Here is a 24,509-nt window from a genome sequence, read left to right as displayed (position 1 = left end):
CTTATTTTGAAAGAGACTGTCTAAATGAGATTCCTGTCCCGAATGTGTTCCCAGGCCTGGTCCCAGCCTTTAATTATTCCTGAGGTTTTTTTCTTCAGAATAAGACGCCGCACTGAGTAATCACAAAGAAGTCAGAGAGCATCCTTGAACCTTTTCAGAGGCAGCGCCACTGATATTCAAATAACCTGCGAGGGCCATTTGACGGGCGCAGGGACCTCGGCATTTCCAATTCACTATTTGCATAGATCAGCCGTCTTTGAAAAGGAAAGGAGCAGTTGTCTTCCATAACATTAAAAAGCCTCGTTATCAAATCAAGTGCTTAGTTTGGGGGGCTTTTAAAACGTTTACATTTTATCTCAGGTTGCCCTTTACCGTTTGACATGCAAATTTGGTGCAGTTAATTTAGACAATTAAAAAGATCTTCAAGGGAGCTTTGTCACGGAGAATATTTGGAGTTTTCCCCGAGGACCAGCTGAGATAAAGTTGGCCAGAACAAATGATGTCTAGGAGATTAATTAGATATTTGATAAGACATGAATCCCTAATAAGGGAATACAAGGCACAGGGGGCTGCTGTGTGCTCTAAGTCAAAATTAATAACATTTAACAAGATTTTCATTTAGGCATGAAATGTCTTTTCCGGAGTATTGACTCCAGCGATTTATTCCCTTGAGTTGCCTCCCAGCATAGAGCGCCTTGGGAATGAAGACTTATTTTTAAAAGCTTTTCCCTTTCAGATTGTTTTTAAATCACTTTTTAAAAACAAACAAACCCGGGGGTGTTTTTCCTGACCCCTTCCAGGAGGTGTAAGCACCTCCCCAGTTAAAACTGCCAAAGACCCCCCCTTTTTTTTTAAGGTGTTCCAGAGTTTTAAAATGCCACCTTTTGAGAACTCTCTCATTAAGTAATACAACTACACGTTCTTATAACCCAATTTAATTTACGCTGTTAATATACAAATAAATAATTTTGACTCCTCAAAAACGGATGTTTATGGCTTTTATAACTTACATGAACCTTCCATTACCTATAACTAACATTAAAGGAATTTTTTTTCCCAACCAAAAATGTCGACCCACATAAAGGTTATTGAGGGAGGAACAGGATTTTAAAAAGGAAGTGTATTGTTCAGAGTCCTTTAATAATACCAAAATGAAAATATGTCAGGATTTTCTTCATACAGATAAACGCATTTAATTTCTTTAGATGACCTTAACTTATGAGTTTGTGAGTGAAATGATAACTCAACATTTTAAATATCTTTTACATATATACTGACTTTCACAAAGTGCATCAGAAAATTAAAGAAAAAACTCCCTGAATTTCAGGAATTCACCCAAAAAAAAAAAACACCCCCAAACAACTCTATTCGAATGAACATTTACAAGAAAATAAAAGAGAACATAATCTTTTGAACCCTATTTATACAGATGTTATGAAATACAGAGCTGCCCCTAGACTTCCAGTTTAATTTCTCACCTTAAGCCTTTTATGATGCTTCCTTTTTTAGGAAAAAAAAAAGTCTCAATGTAAGTAGATATCAAGCAGGACTTGGAGTATTTTATATATAATATAATCCACACAAAAGGTCTGTTTTTCTAGGTCCCGTTGTTTCTTTTTAAATGTTCTGACAGTTCCTTTGCAGGGTGGTGGCTTGTTTTTGGAGAAAAGGAAAGAGAAGGGTAGTGGAGGGGGTGGGCGGTGGAGGAGGGAGCGTTTCTGTGTATTGCTCTTCCCTCGAGAAGTTTGTGCGTGTGGTGTGCATGTGTGTGTGTGTGCGTGCGGGTGTGTGTGCTTTGGGTCGTGAGTCTCTGGTGTGTGTGTGTGTAGGTCTGTGTGTGCAGTTTTTAAGTAGTGTTGGTGTCGGAGGATGGTTTGCTTTTGTTCCTGGACCACGCGTTCGATTCCCGTGTGAGCTCCGACAGCCAAGGGGAGCTCCTGGCGCGGCCGGCGAAGAGCGGCCGGGGAGCCGGTTACTGCTCCACCTCGCGCCGGCCCGGGGGCGTCACCGGAGCCCCAGCCCATCTGTCCCCCGCTCGCTCGCCCTCTGAACCTCTCGTTTGCTCTCGACGTCTCTCCCCGCTCGCACGCGCCTCTCGCCAGATCTCTAGGAGTCGCTGGGGCCAGACGCGGCTTCCTTGCCTCCCGCCGAGGCCGCTGCCGCCGCCGCTGCCGCCGCCGCCGCCGCCGCCGCCGCCGCCCGGGCGGCACTGACACCGGAGTCGTGCAGGATGAGGTCGGGGGACTCGGAGCGGGGCGTCTCCAGGTTGCTGGCGTCTGTGTCACTGTCGCTGCCCTTTTTGCCCCCGCCGCCCCCGTTGTGCGTCTTAATGTGTTTGCTCAGGTGGTCGCTGCGCATGAAGCGCTTGTTGCACACCGGACAGGCGAAGCGCTTCTCGCCCGTGTGAGTCCGCAGGTGCCGCTGCAGCTCGTCCGAGCGCGTGAAGCGCTTGCCGCAGAAGAGCCAGTTGCACACGAAGGGCCGCTCGCCCGTGTGCCAGCGCAGGTGCGCCTTCAGGTGCGACGTCTTGCCGTACACCTTGCCGCAGCCCGGGATGTGGCAGCTGTGCAGGCCCTTGCGCCGCAGGCTCGCGCCGGCCGGGCCCAGCCGCTCCGCCTCCTGGCAGTTGGGGCAGTCGCAGGTGGCGCGGCCCGAGTAGCGGCGGGCGGAGCGCGCCGAGCTCCCCCCGGCGGCGGCGGCCGCGGCCCCCGAGATCATGGCGCTGGCGGCGGCGGCGGCCACCGCGGCGCTCGAGTCCGAGTAGGAGGGGAGCACCGGCTTGAAGCCATCCTGGGCCAGCAGATGCTGGCTGGTAGAGAGCAAGTGCGAGGCGGCGGCGGCCGAGGAGCCGAGGCCGGTGGAGCTGAAGGCCGAGTGCGTGAGCGAGCTGAAGTCGGGGTTGTAGGTGCCGAGCTGGGAGTGCAGCGAGGCCTGGGGGGCGCCCGAGTGCAGCGAGCTCTGGAGCCCCCCGGCGGGGTTCTGCACCTCCAGCCACGAGCCCGGGCTGCTGTGCACGTCCCACCACGACGACGCCGCGCCGTTGGTCACCTCGCCCGCCGCCAGCGTCGAGTGGAAGCCTGACTTGTACCACGACTCGTACGGGTGCGCCATGCCCACGCGCGGGTACAGGCCGTCGGCCGCTGTGGTGTGCACCTTGGAGATGAAGGCCGACTGGCCTCCTGCCTCCTGCGGGGACACCCCGGCTGCAGCCGCCGCGGCCGCCGCCGAGTTGGAAAAGAGGCCGCCGTAATCGCTGCTGAAGGCGGACGACGTGGGGGACGTGGAGGCCAGGCAGAAGGCGCTGTTGGCGGCGCCCGAGCCGCCCGCCAGGCCGCCCGAGCCGCGGCCGCCGGTGGCCACGGCGAAGCCCGAGAGGCTGGAGCCGAGGTTGCAGCTGGACGAGGAGCGCTTCCAGGGGTGGAAGCCGCCCTTGGCGAAGGCGCTCGACTCCGGCAGCGTCGTCAGCGGGCTCGTGTTCCCGATCTTGTTGCAGGTCGCCGCCAGCATGGCCAACGGGGTCGTTCCGAAGCGCGGCTCTTCCTAAAGTGGGGGTTGGGGGGAGGGAGCAAGGAGGAGGGCAAGAAGAAGTGGGAGGAAGACACAAAGTGCACCCCGTGAGCAGTCTCGTCGCCCCGCGGCGGGTCCCGGGGCGGAGGAGGGGGGGGGGGGGGGGTCGTGGCTCCCCGGCTCGTGCCTCCTCCCCTCGCGCTCAACGAGGATGCGCCGCGCCCCGCGCGGGACACCGGCGATCGCAAGGGCGAGGGCCCGGAGCTGGAAAGTTGCTTTTCGGTGGGGCTACAAATCAAAGTGGTCTCGGTGCTCCCCGCCTCGGTCGCTACAACCCCTGCCCAGAATCAGATTCGCGTTGCCCTCCTGCCGCGGGCCGTAAGCCCGTTCCTTCAAGGATGCCCCCAAACCGCCCTTAGGGGTGAAGCACCGGGGTAAACACAACCACAGCAATCTCCGGGTGAGGGCAGAGGCGGCGGAAACAGTGGCCCAGGGGCGGGGGAAACTTGGGGCACTCCTCCAAGGGTTGCTACTACTTGGTTCTTTTCTTTTTTTAGTAGAAAATGTTTTAAAGGTCTAGTCACCCCCCAAAACCCGATTATGAAAACAAGAATCCATGGAGAAGCAACCCAGCGATGGATCTGAGTCACAAGCGAACCGGGGAGCCACAGAAGTGTCAATGTTTGTTAACGTGACTACAGGAACTGCAAACCGATTAAGGCTGTTTTCTGGAAACACCACTGTCGCATAATTGCAACAATCTCCGAAGCAAGGGGTGGGGGGGTGGGGGGGATGGGGGAGTGTGGGGTATGCATCACGAGGGGGAAGAAAAATAAACCTTTAAGTTTTCTGAAAAGCCAAATTTAAAATGACTTGCTTAACAAATCATTTTCTTACCAACGCACTTCCTAGGTGCCAATAACTTGGAAAGAATCGGTCCCTACAACGTGGAAAGTGCTGAAAGAAGTTGAAGCTACAGTCCAGCAGCAACAGTGCCTCCCGAGCCGCGGGCCCGGAGAAGCCATAAGGAAAAATGACTCCAGTTAAAGCAAGCAAATGCGTCGCCGCACTTCGGACTTACCCCGAGGATAGACGTGGCCATAGCAGGTCCCTTGGCTGCGCGGCGGGGCCGGGAGCGGGGCTGAGCCTGGCGGCAGCTGGGGAGAACTGCTCAGGTCCCGCGCAGCTCCCGCGTCCCTGCGCTCGCGCCGAGCGGACTCCAGGCTTCCGCCAGCTAAACTCAGCCTAAGTGCGAGGCGCACCCGCTTTGAAGTGCCGCTGGCTGCGCCTCTCGCCCAATGAGGGCGCAGGCAGCGCAGACGGGAGCTGCCCCGCAGCCAATCAGACGCGCCGAAGGGCCTGAGCCGGGGCTCCCGGCGCGTGCCAGTCAAGGCCCCTGGCGAGGAGGGGGGTCGCGGGCTGGGGACTGGGGAGATTACAGTGCAATTAAACGTTTACACTCACGCAACAAGCCTGGCTTAAGTACCGTTGAGACCGAGCCACCAACACCCAAGCACCCCCCAGATGATGCAAGTTAGAGCTGACAGTCCTCCTCCTCCACCCCCCACTTGTGGGAAAGGAAGCAGGAGGGGAGGAGGCGCCGAGGTGGAGGCAGCATCTGCGAGGCCCAAGTGGAGACGCCAATGTCAACGCTCCCTTGGTGTGCCCGGGCTTCGCCTTCAGAACACAACTTCAGCTGGAACCCATCACTTTAGCACTGGCGTTTGCCTCCTACCCAGTCCCTTATTCCCCACTCGGATTCGGTTCTACTCTGAACCACACTGAGGAGAGGGCGCGAAGGGATAGAACCTCCGAGGGGAGAAAAATAGGCCTCTTCGCCCCAGTCTACACCCACAGACTTGGGAGGGCCTGCAGCCTGCTGCATCCCATCATTTCCCCCCAGCGGTCTAAGTGACTTCCTAATTGTCGCTCTGGCCTTTGACCCGGGGAGTAATGCAAGTGCCACTCACACCAGAAGCTTCTGGTGGTAATTGAGGCCACCCTTTGTACCTTCTCGCCCAGCGCCTAGATACCAGGTTAACCCAGTTGTCAGATAGGACTAAACAGTGGGACGGGCCTGATTATCTGCCGGCTTTCGCTGGGGGCTGGCAGGCGGTGGGAGGCATCAGCCGATACAACGCGCTGCTTGAAGCTGCTTATTTTCACCTTTTAACAACTTGGGAAACAGAGACCTGCGCGAGCCGCGTCCGCCCCCCACCGCCACCCCCGCCGAAGCTTGCAGCTTGCTCGGCTGTTTGTTTAACCCGGTGGAGATTTGCGTGTCACGTTTCAGCCTAGAGTCGAGTTTTCTTGTCCCAGCTCCAACCCACTCCCACTCCAGACCTCCTGGGCCTAGATGCTCCTCTACGGGTGGTGGTGGTGGGGGGGGGGAAGGCCGCGGAGATGGGCTCCCCCAACCGCCCCGCCCCCCCAGCGCCTTGCTTTGGTGGATGTGCTTTTAAGGAGCCTCTCTCGTGGACCTCCATCCGCGGTTGCGGGGGGATGAGGCCAAACGTGGGAGACTCCCCCTTTTGCAGGCCTGGAAGCACCCTGAAGTCCTCCCCGGATCTTGTTCGTGCAAAAAGACAATTGCGCATCCTGAACGGAGTCCCTCAGCAGCCGCTGAGCTGTTTGTTTTTCTCCTTTCTGGGTCTTGCTTTCTCTTTCTTCTCCAGGGCAGCCAGGAGCTGCTTTTGGACCAGAAATACCAGCGCCCTCGGACAGACCTGGGTACTGGTTTTAATGCGCCACACTCCCCTCCAAACTCACATCCTGCTATTTAAAAGACATTTTAAACCTCGAACCTCAAGTGGTTGGGTGCAAAAGACAAGTTGTTGCGAAGGGGAAGCAAGTGAGGAGGACGTGGAACTGTGCTTTCTCTTCTCTTTTGCACTATCTCTTGACCCAAAAGTGCAACCGGCGTGGCTCTTCTCTCGGCCCTAAGATGGAGCCTGCGTGCGTCCCTGGTGCCTCCGTGGGTGGGAGGGCGACCTGGGTCGTTTTCTTTGCTTTTTCCTCTAGAATACCTTGGCTCGGAATGTTTTCTCCCCTGTGGTGTAAGGTGGCGAAAGAACCGAGGAAATTATGACAGAAAAAGAGAAAGGAGAGGAGAGCGTGAAAAGACTCGCGTGACCGTAATGAAGCGCTGTGCACGGAGGGACGGGGGTGGGAATCCGCGGGGCCAGGGCAGCGGGCAGGTGTGCAAAGCCTGGGGTGGAGGGTGGAGTGGGGATCCAGGCAGCCTGGAAGAGCCGGCAAGCCCGGCAGGGGGACCCGGGAGCCGTTCCCAACAGGTGACTTCTGCCCTGGAAGGGAGACTGGCGCTCGGCTCCCCGGGTCTCCGCGTGGATTCGCTAATAGAGGGATTGTTAAGTGGCAGCGAGGCGTTTCCGACTCACCCCGCGCAGTCCCGGGAGGGAAAGCGCCGAGCGTTCCTCCTTCCATCTCCTCCCCCACCCCCAACACACCCTCTCCTTCTGGAAACCCGACAAAGTCATAAATAAGACAATCCGGAAAGCCACTCAGCACTAGTGACGTGTGGAAATCAACCGTTTCAAACCGCTCACGCAGGCACCTCGGGCTCCGGGCGCCCTGTTGGGTTCGCCTTCCTCTGCTCGCCCTCCGCTGCCTGCCCCCTCCTGCGGGTTTCCAGGCAGTTCCAGCTGTCAGACTCTCTCCGCGGGGCCCTGGGATATTCCTTTAGTTACAGGCGTCGGTATCGCAAAAGTTAGGGAAATCTTCCAAACCAGCGCCCCAGCCACTTCACATCTAAGGTGGGGCCCCAAGGAAATCTTTCTGAAGAAGTCCAGTTTTTTTTTTTTTTTTTTTTTTTTGCGTGTGACAGTTTTTTTTTCCATCCTCTAAAAATCTAGTTTTTAAACAAAGATCAACGTGTTATGCTAAAGTGTTGAGCTGACTGTTAAAACATTTGGGGAAATAATGACAATGTAACAAAGGCCTGGTTTGGAGTGAATCATCACCCTTTTTAAAAGTTAAAGCAATTTTCAGGAGAATAGCTTTCAGCAAACGCTTTACATTATTCAAAACGGCCAAATAGTGCTCTATTATAGCGCCTGAATGCTGCCAGTCAGCCCCTGAGTGCAATTTGCGCAAAGGCCCCCGTGCCTTATCTCCACTTCTTTATAAAGAGGTGAATATAAAACAATTTCTTCCAAACCCAGACAGAGAGCACGAAAATTGCTTCCCTTTCTGCAATCAGGGCAATTTAACTGGAGTGCAATTAGCACTATTAAATGTCGATTCTGCATAAACAAATCTGACTGAGCAGCGAAAGTGGGGTGAGAACCTCATATACACTGAAACTGATTTTTAAAATTATGTATCCGGGTCCTTTACAATTGATCCGTGACGTTTTCATCTTGGAATATATTTACATCATAAATACACGATGGTTAAATCAACATAATTTTTTTTTTTGCAAAAAAAAAAATTCAATAGGAATCCTAATAAAGAAGAATAGGGTAATTAAAGGGAAGACTTCACTTCCTTTGAACAAATATTGTTTCCTCCATCTTGCCTCTGCTGAGAGCTTTGATCTAGAGCAACTGCTCAAGTTGCTGCGTTTAGGAAGCAAAGCCGGGAAAACAATTCCGTCAGTAGCACTGACCCGAGGGATTGGAGCTCCTTCGCCAAGGGGGGTGGGGGTGGGGTGGGGGTAAGAAGCTTCTCTCCGATGCACCGGTAATAGGGTGAGGTCTAGGAGGACCAGTTATCTTCTGAAAAACTCGAAATATTAGTTGGGAGACTTGAGGCCTTAAGCGGGAGGGGAGGCGTGGGGGAAGGAGGAACCGAAGGTTCAGCCTCGGCTCTCCTGTCAGGTGCCAGAGCTGGCCATCCTCGCAGGGGTGGTCAGGGGTGGAGAGAGGGGAGAGGCAGGAGAGAGGAACCCATGAAAAGCTTGTATCTGACCTGTCCTCCTCCTACCTTTATTTATTTGCTAACCCACAAGGCTCCCTTTTAGAATCATTTGTGCAATTAATTATGCTTTTCATTTGCATGACCTACGCTAGAGCAATGATTATCAGGTTAGCACGGAGTGGGAGTTGGGGAGATACATTAATAACTTGAGTTAAAAAGGAAAAAAAAAAAAGGGAAAAAAAGAAAAAAAAAGAAGCTACCCTGTGTACTATAGTCACCTGCCATGAACAAGGGTGGAGGAAGCTAGGTGCCTGTTGAGTGCCGGTGAATCCTTCCCACTGTTGGGTTTTGCCAGTTGTGGGTGCAAATGAAATGCAGCTTTTGATTAGAAGGGAATCTTTTATAGTTAACGCACAGTCGATTTTAAAAAGCACCAGCCTTGAGATCAAATAGATGGAGAAAATTAATTGAAAATTGAGGAACTCTCCCACAATTTCCGTTGAGCTTTCATTTAATATTTGTTCTAGAATGCTCTCATTCCAGCCCAACTCTTGCAAATAAAAGAGCCAGAAAGGATCAATAGGCCAATGGAACTTTCATCTTTTCTCCGTCTCAGAAGTATTACAGCTATTTAGAGGTGGCACAAGATGCAAATCCATCTTGTCTGTAAGGTCTGCTGGAGAAGCTGAAGACTCTTCGTCTATTAAGTGTACTCCCAACATGTGCTGCAGAAGGGCTGCAAGATGTACCTGGGCCATATATTTTAAGGCTGCCTTGATCTGTTTATCTGAGCCAAAAATGCATTAACAATTAAAGGAAAGACTCTGGCGTGTCAAAGGAAGGAAGGTAACTGTAGACTGTGTGATGATTTTAATGACTGCAATTATTGGGAGATTATTCGACAAGCATCATAGATTTGTTTACTGCATTACTTGGAAACTATGGGGGGCCTATTCAGCTTGGGGTTTTATCTTCCCCCCTCTCTCTTCGATTATCGTACAGGGGTCCTAGACCCAAGCAAATGTGACATTCAGTGTTGATGATCTTCTCTTTTTTTAGAGCATTTCAACCCAAATGAAGTACATTTGTGGTCTCAGCCAACTCTAATGGGACCATCTTTGGAGACATTAGAGCAGTCTTTTCACATAGACTCTGAGCTAATACATTAAAACAAAGCCAACGGCCAGAGGATTCTGGTCACTAGGCAGCTTCTCCCAGCCGGGGTACCAGTTTCACCCTCCCATAGGCAGCCATTGAGGAGACTTCCAACTCTTCCTCCTTCCTCCAGGCTGGGAGGAAGCATTGTTGCTGCAAGATGCTAAACATAAGCTTCCGCATATCTCCAGGACTCCATATTGGAGAAAGTTTGTTTTTTTCCTTCCTTGCTTTTAACACGCCCCCCACACCCCGATATTATTTCCTATCACAACTCCTGCTGTTGCCCTGATGAATGGAAGGCCTATTCCTGGGAGCATACTGGTTTGTGGGTAAGAAAGGTTTTCCTGTACAGACAGATACAGGGGATACAAATAAGAAAGGTTTTGTGTCTGCATGAATAAAACCATCCTCAGTCTACAATAACACGTCACCGTCCGGGCTTCGCTCATGGATGAATTACTGATTTGGAAGTGAGATTTAAAAGGGGGGGGGGGGGAAGGATAGCAAGCATTCCCAGTAAGCCCCTTCCCTCCCTCTCCTGAGGCGCTGAGCCCGCAGTGACCTGGTCATCGGGGGTGCCCTTCCCGGGTCTGTCGTCACCCCGTCTCAAGATTAAGGTGGGCTCTGCTGGGACCGAGAAACTTCCCCGTTCGAACAGGCGCCTGCAGAACTCTGCAAGTGGCAATTAGGAGCCTATTACAAGCCATTAGATTGATCAATGTACCTTAAACAATGCGAATGATTTATGTGGCTGATTTACAGGGGGGAGAAAAAGAAAAGGGTGGAGGGAGGACGACTCCACCTCCTTTACAGCCCGGCGCTGGGCTGGAGACCCCAGAGCAGCCATTGCTCATCGCTGCTTAGAACCACCAGAGCGATTTATTTAGAAAACTTTTCAAGCAAGGACACAGGCTTGCCTGGCTCCTCCGGTGGGTGGCGAGATGCACATTCTTTGCCCCTTTCTCTTTTTAACGAAGGAAGAGCTTAGAGAGACCGAGGCCCGGAGGAGCAGCGGGGGAGGGGTGGGGGTGGGCCGAGGTCGCGGCGACGCCACTCCCCTAGCGGAGGACACCTCCCCGCGGGGTCCCAGCTGTCTCCCCGCCCCGGGTCCGTCCCGGGAGAGGAGGAGGAGGAGGAGGAGGAGGAGGAGGAGGAGGGGGAGGAGGAGGACTTACACGTTTGTTTAAGGGAGGGTCGAAGAGCTGTGTGGCCTCCTAATTATGGAAGGAACACAGAGCCATTCGCCCTTTAAGTCTCAGGCGCGATTCGGGGAGGAGCTGCGACCCAGCTCCCCGCGTGCAGATGACGCGGGGGGTGGGCTGGGGTGGAGGTGGGCTGGAGAGGGAGGGGACTCCGCGGCACGGGACTCCTCGCGGGGGCCATCTCAGCTCATCTATCTGGCGAAGACAAAAATTACAACAGAGCTGCGGCGATCAAAGCGGGCCCCGCCCCCGCCCCCTCCGGCCCTCCTTCCCGGCCCAAGTCTGTTGGTAGTTGTCTCCTCTGCTGCAGACACTCGTCCGCCTTCTCACGGCAAGGAAATTCCTGCCGGTTTTTCCGGAGCCTGCAAGCAGGGGACAGGCGCACGTCACACTTCTCCGGGAGGGAGAACTCCCTTTGTCTTATTCCCCCCTCCGCCCGCCGGCCTTCGGCTCTGAAATGGGGGGGGCCGGCTGCGGAGGAGAAAGACCCTGGGAACCGAGGGGGGGGGGCGATCGTCCTGTCACCCCACGTCCAACTCTGCCCCTGCTGGTTCCTCCTCCGTCTCCTTCTCTTTCCACACCTTCTCCTTTCCTTTCTCCCCCCCTCTTTCCAATCCTAAATCCTCTCGCCCCTCCAGTCTCCCGGGCTCCTGCGCCCAGCGCCTGGGCAGGCAGGAGCGGTCCGTTCCTGGCCGTGGCGCTTTGGCGGGAGAGCCCCTCCTGGCTTGTGCGTGGGTGTCCGGGACGAACCCTTTTGTTTGTGTCTACCAGGGGAATGGGAAGCATTCCGGGTGGATAATGGGGCGCGGGGGGCGGGGGGGGGGAAGCGGGAAAGCCGGGAGACCACAGGCATTGGGGGAGTTGCTACCTGTGCCTTTTGCAGCCAGAACGCAACGGGAGCCCAGGGTTTGGAAACTCCTCTGGGTGGATCACGACTTCCCCCACGCAGCGGCCCCCCCCCCCCCCAGCAGCTGCTCTCACCGATCCCTTATCTCACTCTCCTGGGTTCTTTTCCGAGTTGGTTCCTTTCAACTCCCTCCTTCCTGGGACTTCATCGCAGGGCCCTGCAGTGCAGGGAGAGGCCGCGAGAGAAAGAAAGCCGGTTATAAGGCGTCCTCCGAGGACCCCGGCACTCCTGGGACACCCCAGGATCACACCTGTCCTGGGTCCACACTACCTTGTTTTCTGGGCGTCGGCCACGCTGGAGTCGAACCCTGCGCGGGCTGGCCTCTCCTGTCACACTCACCGATGTATGTCACCTCACCCCCCTCTGGAGACCAGCCTGACCCCCCCAACCAGGGCAGAGGGAAGCTCCGCACCCCGGAGACACGTGCACCTCTTCTGGCTCCCCGTCCGGCTGCCGCGCGCGGAGCGCACAGGACGACACGGACACCCTGGGGCGCGCGCCAGCGCCGGCCACCCTCCTTCCCAGCCCGGCGGCAGCCGCAGCGCGGCCCGGAGGCAGGTGACGTCGCGGGGGGAGGCGGACTCCGCGCTCCAGATGCCACCCTGGGAGCGGGATGTTCACGTCCCCCCACGCCAGCTGCGGGCCTCCCGGGCCGGGTGGCCAGCTGCCTGGCAGCGGCGGGGCCTCCCCTCGGCCCCCCGCAGCTCTCAGGCACCGCCTCCTGCTCCGCGCCCCTCGCCTCACCTACGCCGTCTCGGCCCCGGAGCGCCGGTCTCAGAAGCCTTGCTGCCCGCCCGCCCGCCCGCCTTCCGCAGGCTGGGCTACATCTGGGATGCATTGCCCCTTAATTGTCAACCCCATTATGGTGATCAAGTGAACGCTGCTAATCTCCGCACTTATTGTTTGGGTAAATAGAGGCTGCGTTTAATCAATACGCAGAGCGCCAGCCTTCGCCGCGCCAAGTAACTTAAGTCAACGGTGCAGATCTCAGCGTGCGCGCAATTACGGAGCGTGCGGAGTGCTCCCTCCGGCCTCGTCCCACGGCTTTTCCCCGACCCGTGGGAGCAGGAGGAGGGGACGTGAGGAATCTCCACCCGCCCCGGGATCGCGGGCCGCTTCCCTCCGGGGGAGAAAAGGACTTCGCCGCGGTGACACCGAGCGCCTGGCCAGGGGGCCGGAGGTTGGACTGGGGCCGCCCTGACCTCCGAGCGTTTGAGCTCGCGCTGGGCGCCGTCTCCCCGCGGGCTTCTAGACGCCTCCCCTCCAAATCTGCAAAAAGACAGTGGTTCCCCACGGGCCAGGTCCTGGCCGGGCGGGAAGGCCGCGGGGAGGGGGCCCTGGAGGGGGTCGCCAGTGCCCCCGGCGCCCGGGCTGGCTCCAGCTGGCTCCCTCTTTTCCTCCCGGCTGCTGGGTGGGAGTTGCCGGCTTCCTTGCCCCGCGGGAACCCCTGAGAATGCCGAGGCTTGGGAGCCCGGAGGATGGGCTAGTTGCGCTTCTTCTGAAATAGCTATTCCCAAAAAGGACCCTAGCCCAACCAGACCAAGCGGATCCGGGATACGCAGTGCGGGGTGGGCAGGCCGGCGGAGGTGGGCGGTCGGCTCTGGGGAGGGGTGGTGTGGGCTCCTGACCGCAGCCTGGCTGCTGCTGGGGCCTCCGAGTTCGGGCCTCGGGGCCTCGGCAGGGAAAGGGTTTGTTGGGATACTTCCCAGCGGCTGCTGAAATAGCTCGATCCCTCCCAACACGCCCTGCCCTGGGGAGGCTGACCCTCCAGTTTGAGGCACTTTCTCCTCGGGCGCTTGGTCGCTAGGAGTTTCTGTTCGCCCGCTCCATTCCCCAGAGTATGAACGACCAGGAACTCCGGTGGTAATCAGATACCCACCTTGCATGGAATTGTCCTCATTTAAATAAGCTGCATTCTAACGTTAACTCATCATTTGCAAGTTTAGGGTGTCCCTGCCGCCGCCAGAACTAAATCACAGCTGGTGCTTGACTTAGGTCCCACCTTATTGAATGACAGCTGGCTGTTTTCAATTTTTGGAATGGAACAGTTCTGGTATAAGGTATCTCTGCCTTCTCCTTCTCTTGAAAGTCGAATAGCGTTTGAACAAGAGGAAAATTAAACACAAATGTCCGTGCAATCCTGAAAACCTATTTCTTTCTGTTACTCCTTCCTGAGCCTCTCCTCTGCTACCACCCAAGCCGGGGACTCTCCTTGTCAGATACAAGACCGACCTTTTACCTCCCTGCTGCAAACTATCCTGCCAGTCAGTCCAGAGGACAGATAAACACGGTTTCAGACTCTTGATTGGGAATGTCAGCGGAACCTCTTCTGGGTTGTGCTTGTTTTGAAGCTAGGACAAGGAAAGGAAAGGCAAAGGGGCTGGTGGCCAGGGCTCCTGGGTGGGCACTAACCCTGCAGGGCTCCCAGGAGCTGGGTGTGAGTTGAGGTCCACCACTTAATGCTGTGATATTGGGTGGGCCAGGAAACCTCTAAGTTCCTTCCTCTCTAACATGAGGCTAATAGTTTCAACTTTGAAGGATCGCTACAGAGGTTAAGTAAAACTCTATAGGGTTGCCCTGACAGGTTTGGCTCAGTGGACAGAGTGTCGGCCTGTGGAGTGGAGGGTCCCAGGTTCCATTCCAGTCAAGGGCATGTACCTTGGTTGTGGGCACATCCCCAGTGGGGGGTGTGCAGGAGGCAGCTGATGGATGTTTCTCTCTCATCGATGTTTCTAACTCTCTATCCCTCTCCCTTCCTCTCTGTAAAAAAATCAGTAAAATATATTTTAAAAAAGAAAAAAAGAATATACCTTGAACACCTTTAAAAAAAAAACTATATAGGGAAATTCATCGTAGGGGGCTCAAAACTTAAAAATTGAACCAAAGAGTTCCTGCCCTTCATTTCCCACTGAAATAGTATTCCTACCAAAAACTTACATGGAACTAAGGACAAAAATAAGCTAGTATACAACAGAATTTTAGTGTATATGTGTAAAGCACAGGGCCTAGTACAAAATCAGGTTGAATAAGATAAATGTCATGACAGGTGCCTCTTTGGGGAGGGGGGAGGTTAGCTGCTCCAATCAGCAACAGGTTTCATGGTCTGGCTTTCACTGCTCTGCCCAGGGAAAGAGGAGGCATTTTCTCCAATAGGAATACCTGAAATTTACTGAGCACTTAATACATGGCAGGCACTCTGCCAAGTGCTTTACACACAGCATCTCCTTTAATCCACCCCAATATCTTATCAGGTGAATATTGTTGCCATTTCTCTTTTTAACCTTTTGTTATGGAAAATCTCAAGTATATATTTAAAAGTAGAGAATTCTATAATTAACCCCTGTATGTCCATCACCCAGCATCAATAATTGTCAGCTCATAGCCAAACTTATTTATTCTCTACCCCATCCATTCCCTCCTCCCTTATTTGGAAGCAGATCTTGGAAGTTATATCATTTTACTTCTAAATATTTCAGTATGTATCAAAATATCAAAAGACAATAACTCTTTAAAAATAAAACCAAAAATCACAATATCATGTTAGGTATACCTAAACACATTTGAAATAATTCCTTAGTATTACCAAACATCTCTCACTAGTTGTCTCATAAATGATTTTTGACAATTGCTTCCCTTCCCCAAACCAGATCTAAACAATATTCACACATTTAATCTCTCAAGTCCCTCTCCCTCTTTTTCTTTCCTTGCAACTTATTTATTGAAGTAACCAAGTCATTTGTCCTGATATCCTTTTTGAAAATGAAGAAGCAGGCACAGAGAGGTTAAAACAATTCAGTAAGAGAGAAAAGGAATTCAGTCCTAGCTATGTCTGATTCCAGAATCCAAGTGCTTAATGGCTTTATTATACTCCCTTTAAACCAAGTGATGAAAAGCAAGACTCAGGAAAAACACAGTCACTCATAAAAGATTTCAGAACATGCATGACTCCCTTAAGTAACTAGTTCCTTTACCAAGTGTCTACAGAAAGCCATTCACTTAAAATGCAGGCAGGGCTTGAAATGTGGGAAGAGAAATTGAAAACAGGATAACCCAGTATCCTCCTTATGTTTTGAATCTGACTAAATTTCTTCATGCAAATGTATCTATAACGTGGTGAAGGGGTTTTTATTTCCAACAAATACTTAGCAAAGTGAAAACATTTTCTAAACGAATCTATCAGTTTCATTTTCTCTCTTCTCCTCCTTTATGTTCCCCCTTTCTCTGTTCTTTATAGCTAGATAAGAAGAAAACATCTTTTTTTTATGTAGTTATTTTAAAATACCAGTCAAATTAACAATTTAGTAGTTTGATATGTGATATCTGGCTTTTGTTACGGTAGTTTTGAAACCACAGTTACCCTAGCAACTGAATACATTTTTTTCTTTAAAAGTTTTTTAAAGCTGTCTGGAAGAGAAAAAAAAAAAAATAAAAGGAAAACTTTTTGCCAGAATTTTCCCATAATAGCTTCCATTAACTGCGGTGACTTCTCTTGGAGAGGCCAGCACTGCTGTCTCCTGCTGTCACCAGTCATTCACTGATCCAGCAGATGTTTTGTTTGATAAGGCCAATTTGAGTTTTATGAAACATTTATTTTTTCACCTCCAAGGAGCAAATACTAGTAAGGATGGGATTCAGCGTCTATACAAGGGCCTTAACCTTCCAGTAGAGCTTCTAGGTAAGAAGAAACACTAAGACAAACCTAAAGGCTTCACTTATTTAAAAAGAAGAAAAAAAGAGGGGGGATGGCTAAAGAACATTAGCTCAGTCCCTAAAGACTTAACAAGAGGGAAAAAAAAATAGTAGAAGAGCCAATAGTCTACGGTGGAATCTTTCTGGAAACACCTGATAGGTGTGCAATTGCCAAGAGGGCGCTGATGATAGTGAAATAAGGGAGTAAGGGGGTGGCGTACATTGAGTTGAGTTTTATACATTTGATAAATTATGTGTTAGTATTTCCAGGAGGTGAAGTAGAGAAGAATCAGCAAAGGAAAAAGATGTGCATTATGGTTTTTTGGAGCAAGGAGACTCTGAACATTTGTGAGAATATTCACTTGCTTCTGAATAAAATTTCTTTCACAATCATGTTTCAAATGCACATAGTTCTAAAAAAACAACAAAAAACCCCATAAAATACAAAACCTGACTTTATATAACTACAAATATTCAAATCCTTTCTCTTAAATAGAAGGAGGGTTTGTTTCAAGACCTGGGGGCTATGGTGCAGGTAAGTCAATAGGTAGTAAAAGACTGCCTGGCTGGTGTGGCTCAGTAGTTGAGCATCAACCCATGCACCAGGAGGTCACCAGTTTGATCCCTGGCAGGGGGCGTGTGGGAAGTAGCCAAATGATCTTGATTCTCCCCCATCGATGTTGATTTTCTCCCATCGATGTTTCTATCACCCCTTTCCTCTCTAAAATCAGTAACAACATATATTTTTAAAAGGTAAGTAAAAGAATGAAACAGCAATCAGAAAGAATATATGCACCCTATGTCCACATTAGTGCTATTTATAATAGCTAAGATTTGGAAACAGCCCAAGTGCCCCTCAGTAAATGAGTGGATGAAAAAGATGTGATACATTTACACAATGGAACACTATGCAGCTGTAAAAAAAAAAAAGGATCTCTTACCCTTTGAGACATCATGGAGGGACCTGGAGACTATTATGCTAAGTGAAATGAGCCAGTCAGAAAACGACAAGTATCACATGATCTTACTTATATGTGGAATCTAATGAACAAAATAAACTTACAAACAAAATAGATCCACAGACATGGAAGCATGGAACAGACTGAGGAATCTCAGAGGGAAGAGAGAATGGTAGGGGAGGGAGTTATGAAGAGATTAACCAAAGAATCTATATGCATACATGCATAATCCATGGACACAGACAATAGTGAGGTAGGCCTGGGGGGAGTGCAGGGGTGAGGTAGAGGGGATCAATAGGGGGAAAAAGGGGACATCTATATTACTTTCAATAATAAAGATACATTTTTTTAAAAAAAGGTAGCAAAAGCAGTACTGGGTGTGTCTGCTCCTGTTGGTAAGATGCCTCCTTTTATGAGTTTGGGGGGAGGGAGGAGGATTATTTTGTCATTCTGCAGAAGACAAAAAAAAAAAAAAAAAGGAATTCTGGTACAGGAAATCCTCTTTTGCAATGTAATGGCTCAACAAATTGAAGGTTCCAGTTATTCAATTTTATTTTAGATTGTACCACCTAGATAAACATTTTTTACTTCAAATAAGTTTTTATTTTTCAATTGCAGTTGACATACAATATTTTATTAGTTTAGGTGTACAGCCCAGTGATTAGACATGATGTAACTTACTAAGTAATCACCCGGATAAATCTGGTACCCATATGACACCATACATAGTTATTAGTTATACAATATTATTGACTATACTAGAGGCCCAGTGCACGAAATTCATGTCTGGGGGGGAGGTAGCGGTTCCTCAGCCCGGCCTGCACCCTCTAGCAATCTGGGACCTTTCGGGGGATGTCCGACTGCTGGTTTAGGCCCAATCTGCGCAGGATCAGGCCTAAACCAGCAGTTGGACATCCCTCTCACAATCCAGGACCACTGGCTCCTAACTGCTCATTTGCCTGCCTGATCCCCCTAACCACTAGCCTGCCTGCCTGAGCACCCCTAACCACCTCTGCCTGCCTGCCTCATTGCCCCTAACCACTCACCCACCTGCCTGATCACCCCTAACCATTCTGCCTGCCTGCCTGACCACCCCTAACCACTCTGTCTGCCTACCTGATTGCCCCTAACTGCCTCTGCCTGCCTGCCTTATTGTCCCTAACCACTCTGCCTGGATGCATGATCACCCCTAACCGCTCCCTGGGGGGCAGGGCCAGCCGGGGTGAGGGGCCATGGTGTTCTGGTCTCTGGTTGTTCTGGTCATTACACTGTTTCGGTTGCTGGGCTTTTATTATATAGGATTCCCTATGCTGTACTTTAGATCCCTGTGACTATTCTGTACCTACCAATCTGCACTTCTTAATCCCTTCATCTTTGTCACCCATCCTCCCAATATCCCTCCTCTCTCAGAAGTGTTAAAATGTTCTCTGTCTTTATGAATCTGTTTCTGTTCTGCTTGTTTGTTTATTTTGTTTTCTAGATTTCACATATAAGTGAAATCATATGGCATTTGTCTTCCTCTGTCTTACTTATTTCACTCAATACAATACCCCCTAGGTTTATCCAAGTTGTTATAGATGACAACTTTTATGGTTGAGTCATATTACATTGTGTATATGCACCACTTTTTTATTCATTCATCTGTTGATGGGCAATTAGGTTGCTTCCATACCTTGGCTATTGCAAATAATGCTGCAGTGAACATATGGATGCATATGTCTTTTCAGTTAAGTGTTTTGTATTTCCTCAGATAAATACCCTGAAATGGAATTGCTGTATCCTTCCTTCTTCGTATCTTGTTATATAGCCTTTATTTTAAAATCTATTTTGTCTGGTATAAATATTGCTACCTCAGCTTTTGTTTGTTTGTTTCAATTTCATGAAATATCTTCTTGTGGAGGTGTTTCTCTCTTTTCTGCGTCCAGCACGGAAAAGGAACAGGTCCAGTTGCTGAGTGGAGGAGCTGGGGCTTAAGAAATAAAAGAAAGAGAGCAAGACGCAGAAATAGAAGCAAGCTGGGAGCCAGGTGGGACACCATTCTTTCTGATGGAGAGGCAGTGAGGACCCTGAGCCCATGCAGCACATTTATTTTATACCCCCAAATACCAGGAAGTGGCACCAAAACTTAGGATCAAAGGAGCTTATTTGCATTCTTGAGTAGGCCCTAGCTTGCCTGGATTTACCTATCAAAACCCGCTCCTGACACCTGGACAAAGGTAAGAAGTCAGAACTGATAACACCCCCCCCCCACCTTCTTTGGGGGGGTGTGTAACCGAGACACAGCTCTGCCAGTCACCTCGGGCTCAGCTGACAACCATTTAAAGAACGTCCATGTGCCTTCCCAGGCGGCCCTCTACATCTTCTTCCATCCCTTTACTTTCAGTCTGTGTGTCTTTCGGCTGAAGTCTTTTGAGGACAGCATATGTAAGGGTCTTGTTTGTTATCCATTCAGCCTGCACATATATTTTGATTGGATCATTTAATCCATTTTCATTTAAGGTACTTGTTGCTAGATATGTATTTACTACCATTTTATTATTTGTATTTTTTACCTCTTTTTCTTCTTCTTCTTAAAAAAGAACCTTTAACTTTCTTGTAATACTAACTTGGTGGTGATGAACTCATTTAGCTTTTTCTTGTCTGGAAAGCTCTTTATTTGTCCTTCAATCCTACATAATAGCTTTGCTGGGTAAAGTAATCTTGGTTGCAGGTTTTTGCTTTTCATCACTTTGAATATTTCCTGTCAGTCCCATCTGGCCTGCAAAGTTTCTATTGAGAAATTAGCTGACAGTCTTATGGGAGCTCCATTGTAGATAACTACCGTATTTTTCGGCATATAAGATGACTGGGCGTATAAGACGATCCCCAACTTTTCCAGTTAAAATATAGAGTTTGGGATATACCCACCCTATAAGATGACACCCGGCGTATAAGAAGACCCCGACTTTTAAGAAGATTTTCCTGGGTTAAAAAGTTGTCTTATACTCCGGAAAATACGGTAATTGCTTTTCTCTTGTTGCTCTTAAAATTTTCTCTTTGTCTTTAACCTTTGGCGTTTTAATAATGATGTCTCTTGATGTGGGCCTCTTTCGGTTAATCTTGCTTGAGACTTTCTGTACTTTTATCTATTTCCTTCACCAGGTTAGGAAAATTTTGTCATTATCTTTTCACATAGGTTTTCAGTTCTTTGCTCTCTCTTCTTCCCGCCCCCTATGATGCAAATGTTGGTATGATTGACATCACAGAGGCTCCATAAATGATCCTAATTTTCTTGAATTCTTTTTCTTTTTGCTGTTCTGTTGAGTGTTTTCTGCTTTCTTATCTTCCAAATTTCTAACTTGATCTTCTGCTTCATTTACTCCACTGTTGATTCCCTGTAATGTATTCTTCATTTCAGTTAATGTATTCTTAATTTCTGACTGTTTTTCTCTATGTTTTCTATCTCTATTTTTATGTTTCCTATCTCTTTGTTAAAGTTCTCACTAAGTTCATTGACTCTTCCCCTAAGTTCATTGAGCATCCTTAAAACCAGTTCTTTTTTTGAGTTTTGTTCTGTTCTGTCATTTGAAACATGTTTCTTTGTCTCCTCATTTTGGCTGCCTCCCTGTGTTTGTTTCTTGGTATAAGGTAGAGTTGCTATGTCTCTGAGCTTGGTAGAATGAACTTTTGTAGTGGGTGTCCTGTAAGGTCCAGTGGCACAGTCTCCCAGATCACCTGAATTGGGCACTCCAGGTGTGCCCCCCATGTGAGCTGTGTGCACGCTCCTGTTGTTGTTGAGCCTTGACTGTTGTTGGGACCTCAATGGGAGGGATTTGCCCCAAGGCCTATAGGCTGGAGAACTGGCTGTTGTCACCATGGAGAATCAGGTATGCAGAGGCCAACCCCACAGAGCAGGACTTACTTCTGCAGGGCTTTCATGCCCACTGAGCCCACAACTTGACTATATCACTTATGGAGTCTGAAGCTGTCCACTGGGCGTGCTGTCTCTGGGGCTTCTGAGGAGGTGCAGGCCAAGGTCAGCCTCTTCCTGTGCTCTGCCCTGAGCTGACTCCTCTTGCTCCTCAAGGAAGACTCTGCAGCCCAGATATCTCTCCTGATTTTTAACTGCCACACCTGGGTGTGGGACCAGCCTGTTTCTCATCTCTGCCACACCTCCCAGTCTGGATGTGGCTTCTTCATTACATCCTTAGTTACAGGACTTCTGTTCAGCTAGATTTCAGGTGATTCTGAATGAAGGTTGTTCTACAATTTAGTTGTAATTTTGATGTGGTTGTGGAAGGATTCGAGTACTGCATTTACCTGTATCACCATCTTGACTGGAACTCCTACCTAGGTAAAATATTTTGACTGGACAAATTACATTTTGAGCCAGTGTGAGAAACTAGAGAAAGAGAGAATGCCAATTCTATTTGCAGAAAATGTAATTACTATACAGTAAATTAACCCTAAGCAACAATTTTTTAAAACAAAATATACATATTCCTCTCTATGTCAAAATTGAAAGGAAAAAAAAAAGTTAAGACTAGCAATATCAGTAAGGGCTTTATCTTAGCTACTTGAACTTTTAAAGGAATCTACTGCTTTTTTTCTAGTTTTTTTTGAGATATAATTGACATGTAACATTGTATAAATATAAGATATATATGTTGATTTGATATACATATACAGTGAAGAGATTGCCACAATAAGTTTAGTTAACACATCCATGCACTCATATAATTACCATTATTGTTGTGGTGGTGAGAACATTTAAGATGTATTCTTTTAGTAACTTTCAATTATACAATAGAATATTGTATATAGTCACCATGCTGTACCTCATTAGATCCCAGAACTTATTCAGCTTATGACTGGAAGTTTTTACCTTTTTAAAAAAATCCTCACCTGAACATATATTTTTATTGATTTTAAAGAGAGGGAGGGAGAGAGAGAGAGAGAGAGAGAGAGAGAGAGAGAGAGAGAGAGAGAGAGAGGGAAACATCAATGTGAGAAAGAAACATTGATCTGTTACCTCCCATACATGCCTGACTGGGGATCAAACCTATAATTTGGGTATGTGCCCTGACCAGAATCGAAACCGCAACCTTTTGGTGTACGGGACGACACTCCAACGAACTGAGCCACCTGGTCAGGGCTAGAAGTTTGTACCTTTTGACCAACATCTCATTTCTCCCCAACCCTGACAGCCAGTAATTCAGATAGAATATGGTGAGTAAGGATGAATTCTCTTTGGTCCACCATATCTGAAGCTTCAGCTGCGAAGACTCAGGTACTGGGGGTGGGTCAAAGATCGGGGCCTGGAATCATCTGGGTAAGTCTTGGCAGTTGATACTGGCCATCAGCTAGGACACCTATATGTTGTATTTCCCAATGGTCTCTCTGCAGGGGCCAGTTTGGATGTCCTCATAGCATGTGTCTGAATTCCTAGAGGGAGAATCCCAAAAGAGCAAGACGAAACACATGGCATTTTTGTGATTTAGCGTCAAAATTCACATAGCATCATTTTACATTTCTCTCTTGGTTGGAGTAGTCATAAATGTTTGCCCAGATTGGAGGGGAAAGAAGATAAATGCCACCTCTCCATGAGAGAAGTGTTAAGGTCACATTGTAAAAAGAGCACTTGGTATATGAAATACGATTTCAGCTCCCTTCGGAAAATACTGTCTGCAATAATATGCATGTCTGCATGTGAAGGGAGCTTTCTAACAGAGTGAAGAGCGTTGACACTTGAAAGCCAATTTTTACTGTCTGTGGCAGTTGAAAATTAGTTTTTTCCTCAAAGACTGAGATTTAAAGCAAGATTTTACATATTCCTTATGCTTTCTTTATTAGGAATTATTTTCCACTAACTTCTTGGAAGTGTAAAAATTGCAGTGTTTTGATTAACATTTTGCTCTTATATGCACGATTTAATAAGCATATTACAATGCTTAAACTTCTCATCAGCAGATGAACAACAGTTAGTCCAGAATGTCAGCATCTACAGTAGTTTCTATATTGGCTGAAAACACTGCAATGAGGTATTGATCTGGTAACCTGATCATTCACGTCTTTTTAAAACAAAATTTGGTAGACTGCATTAGTGGAGACTTATTGATAATAGAAAAAATAATGTTCCGTCTCTCAGTTGTGCTTTGCATTTTATTAGCTTCTATTTGATTACATAATACAAAAGTTTGGAATATTAGAATTCAGCCTACATCTTTGAAGGAAACATTAGTATTCCCTTTTTACTTTCTTCTCCTTTTTTTTAATCTGAAAGGAGACTGAGAAAATGTCCTAATGTTTGGTTAACAAATTAAAAACCCATGTTTAAATGCTTTAGTATCCTGGTCTTATTTCACTATGTCATCAGGGGTTGATTTACCAGTTGTAAAATTACATAAGAAATCTTTTAAATGTAGAACTGTTGACACTATTTGAACTTCTATGTATATACTGTGATCTTCTGATAATGACTACATCAACTGTGACAGCTCACTGTGGCTCACCAGACTAGCTCTGAAACCAGCGATGTATTTTCTGATATCTGAGACAGGTCACACGCTGTCTTGATTTCAGTACCCAAAGCTTGTTACATATTCAAATGTTCAGGCTTTTTTTCGCCCTTCTCCAATTCTTTTTTGCAAACTTTATGAACAAAACAACTCTTTTAAGAAACAAACAATTGGATAAATAAATTTAAAAAAAGAAACAAACAATTGGGTCATTTGGATAGCCTATCTCTTAAGAAGACAGAAAGATGTTGATTATACAGCAGGGACAGACCCAAGGAAGGAGTTTTGAAAGTTGAAAATTTGTCATTTTAAAATATTTAGTAGCTCAGCCGGCATGGCTCAGTGGTTGAGCGTTGACCTATGAACCAGGAGGGTCACAGTTTGATTCCCAGTCAGGGCATATGCCCAGGTTGCAGGCTTGATCCCCAGTGTGAGGCATGCAGGATGCAACCAATCAGTGATTCTCTCTCATCATTGATGTTTCTATCTCTCCCTCTCCCTTCCTCTTTGAAAGCGATAAAAATATATTAAAAAAAAAAAAGAAAAAAAGCTGTCTGGCTTAGAGTCTGAGTCAAGCTCTCTAATTTGGTAGCATAAAGCCAGGATTTTCTTTCCAAAAGAAAAGAAAAGAAAAGAAAAGAAAAGAAAAGAAAAGAAAAGAAAAGAAAAGAAAAGAAAAGAAAAGAAATGAAGGTATAGACTGATTTGTGCA

At 48.6% G+C, this 24,509-nt stretch overlaps 1 protein-coding gene across 1 annotated transcript; it reads right to left on the bottom strand.

Moving 5' to 3' along the window:
* Positions 1-1,123: 1,123 nt before the first annotated feature.
* SP9 (Sp9 transcription factor) lies at positions 1,124-4,730 on the bottom strand. Its single transcript, XM_054723500.1, has 2 exons — positions 4,589-4,730; positions 1,124-3,540 (listed from the first exon to the last, which is right to left on the bottom strand). Exons 1-2 carry the CDS (start codon positions 4,607-4,609, stop codon positions 2,107-2,109), a joined length of 1,455 nt encoding a protein of 484 aa, XP_054579475.1. The 5' UTR covers positions 4,610-4,730; the 3' UTR covers positions 1,124-2,106.
* Positions 4,731-24,509: the final 19,779 nt, after the last annotated feature.

Source organism: Eptesicus fuscus, chromosome 11, assembly GCF_027574615.1.
Source record: "Eptesicus fuscus isolate TK198812 chromosome 11, DD_ASM_mEF_20220401, whole genome shotgun sequence".
NCBI lineage: Eukaryota > Metazoa > Chordata > Mammalia > Chiroptera > Vespertilionidae > Eptesicus > Eptesicus fuscus.
Note: the sequence above shows the minus strand (reverse complement) of the source record. Positions and strands in the feature narration are given on the sequence as shown.